Source organism: Somniosus microcephalus, chromosome 13 (assembly GCF_052327205.1).
Source record: "Somniosus microcephalus isolate GS21.2 chromosome 13, FLI_Smic_1.0, whole genome shotgun sequence".
NCBI lineage: Eukaryota > Metazoa > Chordata > Chondrichthyes > Squaliformes > Somniosidae > Somniosus > Somniosus microcephalus.
Genome location: NC_140999.1, coordinates 44332525 through 44341342, shown reverse-complemented (window position 1 = coordinate 44341342; position 8818 = coordinate 44332525). Strand labels below are relative to the sequence as shown.

Genomic DNA, 8818 nt, shown 5'->3' with positions numbered 1-8818 from the left:
GTTACATAAGTCCCCTGAAAAGATTGAGGCAGTAGTCAAGGCTCCAGCACCGGAAAATGTGTCACAACTGAGGTCGTTCCTCGGGCTGGTGAATTACTACCATAAGTTCTTACCAAATTTGTCTACAGTGTTACACCCACTGAACACCCTACTGCAAACGGGGTACCATGGAAGTGGAATGACGAATGTAAACGAGCTTTCCAGAAGTGCAAAGAATTGATCACATCAAAAGAGGTGTTGGCCCATTTCAACCCAGCATTACCAATTCAGTTGGCGTGTGATGCATCACCCTATGGTATTGGAGCGGTGCTGTCGCACAAATTCCCAGACGGGTTGGAGAGGCCAGTAGCCTTTGCGTCTCGGTCACTAACCTCAGCCGAGTGCAACTACGCCCAGATTGACAGGGAGGCCCTCAGCCTAGTATGGGGAGTAAAAAAATTCAACCACTATCTGCATGGGCAGAAGTTCACCTTGCTGACTGACCACCAACCACTTGTCTCCATCTTTAATCCAAAGAAGGGCGTTCCGGTGATGACTGCACAACGGCTACAAAGATGGTCCCTTTTTCTAGGGGCGAACCAATATGAAATAGAGTATAAGGGCACGAAACAGCATGGAAACGCTGATGGGCTATCACTACTGCGGAGGGAGCACCAGCAGTGGACCCTATCGAAATATTTTATTCGTCGATAATTGAACGCTTGCCAGTAACTAACGCGGATATAGAGGAGACCCGAAATGATCCGACACTACCTCGGGTATATGATTTGACGGTGAAGGGATGGCCAACACATGGCGACTCACTGTTGCCAGCATTCTCATCCAGAAGAGAACAGCTGTCAGTATGCCAGGGGACAGTGATGTGTGGATCCCGAGTGGTAATTCCACCCAAGTTAAGGGAGAGAGTGCTCAATGAGCTTCACGAAGGCCGTCTGGGAGGGGTGAAAATGAAAAGCCTTGCTAGGGCTTATATGTGGTGGCCGGGGATCGATCAACAAATCGAGGACCTAACAAAGAGCTGCTCAGGATGCCAGAAGGTCCAAAATGCACCACCACATGCCCCCCTACACCCATGGGAGTGGCCCTCCTCGCCATGGCAACGGGTGCATATTGATTTTGCTGGTCCATTCATGGACTCAATGTTCTTAATAGCAGTGGATGCGCACTCGAAATGGCCTGAGGTGATCAAAATGTCCTCCACCACTACAGAGAAAACGATTGCAGTCCTACGGACCATATTTGCCAGGAACGGCTTGCCAGAGCAGATTTGCTCTGATAACAGACCACAGTTTGTGTCCGAAGAGTTTCGAAAATTTATGAGAAGGAATGGGGTAAGGCATTACACATCCGCCCCGTATCATCCAGCCACAAATGGATTGGCTGAGAGGTTCGTACAAACCTTTAAAAAGGCAGTAAGGGCCATGTGCGACAATGACATTCCAATTTCTTGTTAGCCTACAGAAATGCGACACATGCAGTTACCAACCAGACCCCGGCCATGATGTTCTTTAACCGAAGGTTGAGATCTCGTCTGGATTTGCTCAGACCAAATGTGCGAAGGAATGTTGAGGATAAGCAATTCCAGCACATCAATGAGAAGCCGACAAGGAGCTTCAATGTAGGACAACCAGTCTTGGCCCGTGACTACCGAACAGAGAAATGGCAACCTGGAACGATATGCACACGGCAGGGGCCACTAATGTACACAGTAGATGTCGGGGAGAACATTGTGAGACGCCACGTCGACCAGATCCTAGCGTCACAGGAACGAGTCAGCCCCATGACTCGCGTACCTGGGGATGAACCCAACATACCGGTAGCATCTACCTCAGAAACAGTAGCAGCGGAAACTGATGAACTAACCGACAAAAGGGGGCCAGAATCGCCTCCGCACCAAGAACAAGAACCTCAGGAAAGGCGCTATCGAGAACGGATCAGGAAGCGGCCCCAAAGACTGAATCTATAAATGGACTATTTCAGTTTAATGTGCATGTTAAAGTGTTAACTGTTATTTGAATGTTATGGGTACTGTTAATCTAAAAGGGGAGGAATTGTAGTGTATGTACCTTTAAGAGAGAACTACTTTTACAGCTCCTGTATACTGTAGTACCGGCAGTGACCACACCTGTATATAAGCCTTGAGCATGCCTCTGTACTGTTAGTCTTTAGACTACCCTCCTCCAGTAAACACCTGTTGATTGTTAACTTACAGCCTCCGTCTAGTTATTGGAAAACATCATACTTTAAGAATCACGGATTCAACAAAAAACATAGAAACATAGAAGATAGGAGCAGGAGAAGGCCATTCGGCCCCTTGAGCCTGCTCCGCCATTCAATGAGATCATGGCTGATCATCCAAATTCAGTACCCCGTTCCTGCCTTCTCCCCATATCCCTTGATCCCTTTAGCCTTAAGAAATATATCCAACTTCTTCTTGAATATATTTAATGAATTGGCCTCCACTGCCTTCTGTGGTAGAGAATTCCACAGGTTCACCATTCTCTGGGTGAAGAAATTCCTCCTCATCTCAGTCCTAAATGGCTTACCCTTTATCCTTAGGCTATGACCCCTAGTTCGGGACTCCCCGGCCATCGGGAACATCCTTCTTGCATCTAGTCTGTCCAGGCCTGACAAAATTTTATAGGTTTCGATGAGACCCCCTCTCAATCTTCTAATCTCCAGTGAGTACAAGCCCAATCGACCCAAACTCTTCTCGTACGTCATTCCTGCCATCCCAGGTATTAGCCTGGTGAATCTTCGCTGCACTCCTTCCATGGCAAGAACGTCCTTCCTCAGATAAGGTGACCAAAACTGCACACAATACTCAAGGTGCGTTCTCACCAAGGCCCTGTACAACTGCAGCAAGACACCCTTGTTCCTGTACTCAAACCCTCTTGCTACGAAGGCCAACATACCATTTGCCTTCTTAACCGCCTGCTGCACCTGCATGCTTACCTTCAGCGACTGGTGCACAAGAACACCCAGGTCTCTTTGCACTTCCCCTTCTCCCAATCTATTGCCATTCAAATAATAATCTGCCTTCCTGTTTTTGCCACCAAAGTGGATAACCTCACATTTATCCACATTATAGTGCATTTGCCATGTTTCTGCCCAATCACCCAACCTGTCCAAATCGTACTGGAGTTTCACAACATCCTCCTCACAGCATACCCTCCCACCCAGCTTTTGTGTCGTCTGCAAATTTGGAGATACTACATCCAATTCCCTTGTCCAGATCATTAATATATATTGTGAACAGCTGGGGTCCTAGGACCGATCCTTGCGGTACCCCACTAGTCACTGCCTGCCACTCGGAAAATGACCTGTTTATTCCAACTCTTTGCTTTCTATCTGCCAACCAGTTCTCTATCCAAGTCAATACCTTGCCCCCAATCCCATGTGCCTTAATTTTACAAGCTAATCTCTTATGCGGGACCTTATCGAAAGCCTTCTGAAAGTCCAAATACACCACATCCACTGGTTCTCCCTTATCTATTTTACCAGTTACATCCTCAAAAAATTCCAGTAGATTAGTCAAGCACGATTTACCTTTTGTAAATCCATGTTGACTTTGTCAGATCCTGTCACTGCTTTCCAAGTGCTCTGCTATTACATCTTTTATAATGGACTCTAGCATTTTCCCCACTACCGATGTCAGGCTTACCGGTCTATAATTCCCCGCTTTTTCTCTACCACCTTTTTTGAATAGTGGGGTAACATTAGCTAGCCTCCAATCCATGGGTACTGTTCCAGAGTCTATCGAGTTCTGGAAGATGACCAGCAATGCATCTACTATCTCCAGGGCCACTTCCTTAAGTACCTACCCTAGGATGTAGATTATCAGGCCCTGGGGATTTATCGGCCTTCAATCCCGTCAACTTCCCCAACACTACAGATTTCTTTCAGTTCCTCCCCCTCATTAGTCCCTATGTTCCCGACATCTCTGGGAGGTTATTTGTGTCCTCCTTTGTGAAGACAGAACCAATTTAAAAAGTGTCAGCTTGAATGGGGATAAAAGAGTGGTAGCTCAAACAGGGGACGGGGGAATAAAGAAAAGCGCCAGCTTGAACTGGGTTGGAGGAGCACAGTATGGCAGAATAAGAACATAAGAAATAGGAGCAGGAGTAGGCCAATCGGCCCCTCGAGCCTGCTCCGCCATTCAATAAGATCATGGCTGATCTGATCCTAACCGCCAATCTACTATCACAGAATGAATTGGTGGGGTGGGGGGGGGAGGAAGAAAGGAGAACAGTGCCACATCAGATTGAGGGGGGAGGTAGAGGAATGCCAATATGAACTGAGAGGCTTGGAGGAGAGAGTTTATCTGAGAAAGGGTAGGGAGTTTAATGGGGAACAGTGCCTCTAATATGAGTCTGAACTGGAGTGGTTGGCAAGAGGCTTGGATGTTCGAGAGTGACTGAAGAAGTAATTTTTGGGGACGTGATGATCTGGTTGATCAAAGTCCAGGCTGGGAATTTCCTCAGAGCTGCTCTTCCAGTGAAGTTACGGCAGCAGAATGGGAGCATCTCCAAGGAAAGTCATGGCCTTACATTTTTAATCTAAAAGAAAAAAAACACAATTGAATGTATGAAGTATAAAAGTGTTTAAAATTAACCAAAATGCATCATTTTTAATGTTATAAATTCAAAATATTCAATGAAAGCCATGCCCCTGGACTCCCTCTAGAAAGGCACCACCAGGCTTGTTCCATCACTGTTTGGATTTCTCCATTCGAGCTTTCATACACATGTTTTTCCTCCAAAACAAGTGAAAGGATGTTGGGTATAGCTAGTTATAAAGCCCACGTAATTAGTGCAGTTGTTCTCACAAGTCAGGGTTGTTCTTGAGCTGTCTGCTATTGTTGGTCAGCATTTATTAGCTTCCTCGGTTGGCATGTATATCGAGGACAGGAAGAAACTGCACAGTACTTTTTCTGAATGGTTTTATTCTACACAATTAATCATATTTGTACAAACATTCCTTTCATACTAATACATAAAAATAAGAAAGGAAACGACTTAAAAATGGTACCATATCAAGTTTAAAAATCTAGGGGGAAAAAACTATTAGACCCACAAGGTGGTTGTTTTTGAAAGTACAAAAAGCTTCAAGAAACTTCAAGTCTGCTTTAGCTGCCTGCAATAAGCTGGTCACATGTCAGGTGTTGAACAGGAGTGCAGACATTTAAAGAGGAAAGTGGGAGTTCTTGTCCAAAATATTCTTCAAAATCTATTATAAAACATAGTGTTCATAAATCAGTTTCTTGGGAAACAGGGTGCTCAATGGATGAGAAACTGACCTTTTACCTCTGGGACCTGGATCCAAAACCAGCCCAGACTAATGGGATGAAAGTCTCCTGTCTGTTGTCTGTGAGGGTCCTATGTGAAATGAGTTGGAGCAGTCTCAACTCAGATCCTAAAGGCAGCACAAAATTGGCAACTAGTTAGCAATTTCACTCAGATGCCACAATGTGGCTGGTGTGGGAAATGGAAGAATGTCACACTGACGCAGGAGGGGGCTTTTTTCCTAAAATTAAAAAGCGTTTGATCCACAGCACTAACATGTCGGGTCACTTTCTTGCCTGGTAGCAGGGAGGTGTCCTAGCTTGGCTCCATTCATTTTAATGAAAGTCAGATCTTCAGACTGACCTGAGCGTTGATCTGGAGCTTCCTGACCCTAGCTAACTACACTAATAGCTGGTTGTACAAGATCTCCAAACCAACCTGGAGTGAAGGAGATCCAATATTGGATCTCTCTGCTGGGAGTAAGATATCGAAGTGAATTAATTTTATAAATAATAGCGAATCTCCCACGGTATTGCTCAAAGCAAGTCAGAGGATATGCCTTTTTCATAATAACAGGAGGATTTGGGGGAAATAAAGCAAGACACTGAATAGTTGACCTTATAAAGCTCCATTAAAAATACAAAGCAATTTTTATAGGAGCTCTTGAATAATTTGGCAAGAGTGGGCCTCACCATACAAGGTTCTGATAAACATTTTGAAGCCAGCTCTCAAAATATCAAAGAAGTCTTAAATGTTAAGACCTCTTTCCCAAAGTTAGTCAAAGATACGTTTTCTAGTAGATACTTTATGATTTTTTTGGCACCCCTATGCAATCATCATTCAATTAATGTGACTGAGCTTTCAAAATGTGAAACTCAGAACTTTTCTAATTCCTTTTACTATTTCTTCCCATCTGCCTCATGCTTACTTGTGTCCTTGAACAGTGGGAGCTCAGTGCGGACCTCTGCCCTTCGTGCAAACATGACTGTGGCCTTCAAACATTTGATGTCTCAGTTTATCGTTGAACTCGCACAGAAAAATTAAAATACAAAATTCAGCGGCAGACTCCTTACAAAAATAAATCCATGTCTGGGGACCTGACTGTTTCAGCAGAACATAAGCAAACACCAGCTTTTTTTTTTAAAAAGAGGGGACATTTGTTTTGATATCTAATCATGTTTAGCGTTGTTAAAACACAAAGTCTCTTACTCTTCCCTGGCTGTTCTAATAGATTCTATTTGCTTTGATGTCTTGCCAATAGCAAGTTATACATTGAAATAGACTGCATTTTATTTCCTATCGAGGAAAGACCCCTAGTGCCTGTCATTTTGGAGCATGCACTAACACCCTTCATACCACAGTCAATGGCGACCTTGTTTCAGATCTTTAACTACTTCTCAGAGTGTTCCCACAAACCTCAGAGGTGTAATGAGTTATTAAGAAAGAAGATTCATTGCGTGCCCATCATCTCAGCCTATATATTTATCCTATAACCATCAATCCCATTCCCAAACAGATATTTATCCAGCTTCTTCCGAAGAATCAACAGACTCAGAATTAATTGCTTCTGCTGTGAGTCCGTTCCATATCCACTACTCAAAGTTTCTTCTAATCTCATTTGAGGCTCATTCATGTTAATCCTATATTCTATATTCTCTGTTCTGTGCTCAATGTCCTAGTCATGGGATCAATAGCACAAGTAGAAAATGAATGAGTTCTTTAAATCTCAATGCGTTTTGGACTAAAGACTCAAAGAATTTCGAATTTGCTTCTGAAAGACATAAGAAAGCAGGATATTCTTATAGAATTTAGTGGGTGCAGATGTCCAAGTGGAAAATTAACTAATATATCATTTTGTTTAAATTGAAAAACCCAAGTGAAAGCCCGTAGTGCAGGACACCACCGTAGTTCAAAAAAGTACAAGTGAAGGCGAGACAAATCAGGTGACAGCAATCTTGGGTTTTAAAAGCTTGTAGATTGTAGGAGGAAGGGAAAAAAAAGTTCAAGAGAATACTTCTAAGGCAATAAATTGATAAACGGACAACAAAGAAAAGATCTGGGAACCACCGAAGGACACTGCAACTTCTTACCAGTGTCCTTGAGAGATGGCAGTGACATCACAACCTGTCCCTGAAGACCTAATTGTTGATTTGTAGAACTTTCTGTCCTTCTTCCCCTGAGTGGAAGACAAATGGTGCTATGCTTGGTTCACAGAGCTAGATGCAGGACTCCAAATGTAATGTTGAATGCTTGCCATAAAGAAATTGTGATCGGGGTGGCAGGGGGAGGATAATTGAAGCTGACAGAAATATCTCAGCACAGTGCACAATGAAACATACAAATGGTCTTAAACCGGTCGCGTTTACAGTTCAGTTTTAATATAACTAACAGTTCCATTGCTCCTTCTTGCAGGGAAGTACCTAGCCTCCATTCAACAGCTACCCAGGGTGTCACACTTGAAACCAGGAGCTCACTGCTTGGGGAAATGCAGTGGGAGATCCAGGTTCTATTACTTTGTGGTGTAGTGATGCACTTGATATTTCCCACACAGTGAGCTCCTGATTCTAAGTGCTGCCTTGGGCAGTTGTTGAGTAGAAGCACAATGGAGCAGACCAAATGGCCTTGTACTCCTAAAACTAGATAGTTAGATCTTCTTGGACAGGCTGTGGTGTCACCACCATCTCTCAAGGACATTAGTAAGAAGAGCCACTAGATGTTACAGACTAGTGTCCTGAGAATTTTCCAAGATCGTTTCTTTCTTATTTGTGTATTAGTCTATCTCCTTAGAAGTACTCTTGAACTTTTCCCCCCATTGTCCTACAATCTACAAGCTTTTAGATGCCAGGTACCACATCACAGAATGGTAGAAAAACAGATGTAACTGATAATTCAAGCAAAACTGTATTTCCCATAACTCAGCAAGACACACGTCAAGTCAGGGCTCTCTCTGTGACTAACAACCCTTGCTTGAGGAGAACTGTATAGGGAAGGAGCCGGGGAGGAAGGGAGAGAGAGAAATGTAGGTCTTGGAAAAAAAGGGAAACCTTCTGGAGGTTGCAAAATTGTGTTAGAATTATCACAAAATTCCCTGCAGATGTGCAACGATTATTCTAAATTGACACCACTATGTTGTAGGCCTGAAGCAGAACTAAAATCACTGACTTTCTTCATAAAGCTGTTAAATACAATCGCAAAACTAAACAAGCAAAAAGCGGAAGAGTACACACACTTCTGACCAACTATAGAGTCCAGCAATTCACCATCTGGCACTCGGGTCTCATCCTTAGAATCTGTTGAGAGAAAATGTTTTAAAATATTATAATTGCGTTGGAATAAATGTTCCTTTGCCAGAACCAGCCTAGGATAGTGTTACTCACTATCTTTGTGTCAATGAATCCCAGTCAATGTCTTGCTTGAGGGCCACAGTCAAGATTGCTTCACCACAGAGTGAATGGATCTGGGCCGGCAATTCAGTGAGCTCCTAATTTCAATCACACAGGAAGATGAAACTGATAGTTCTATTAGAACTGTAG

The 8818-nt window shown here is 43.5% G+C and overlaps 1 protein-coding gene across 1 annotated transcript in view; it reads right to left on the bottom strand.

The window, feature by feature from the left end:
* Nucleotides 1-4605: 4605 nt before the first annotated feature.
* loxl5a (lysyl oxidase-like 5a) overlaps nucleotides 4606-8818 on the bottom strand; it is a 59452-nt gene continuing 55239 nt past the window's right edge. Inside the window, exon 7 of the mRNA XM_086004871.1 lies at nucleotides 4606-8575. Coding sequence (XP_085860997.1) covers nucleotides 8569-8575 — 7 coding nt within the window. The 3' untranslated portion in view covers nucleotides 4606-8568. The remainder of the gene's footprint in view (nucleotides 8576-8818) is intronic.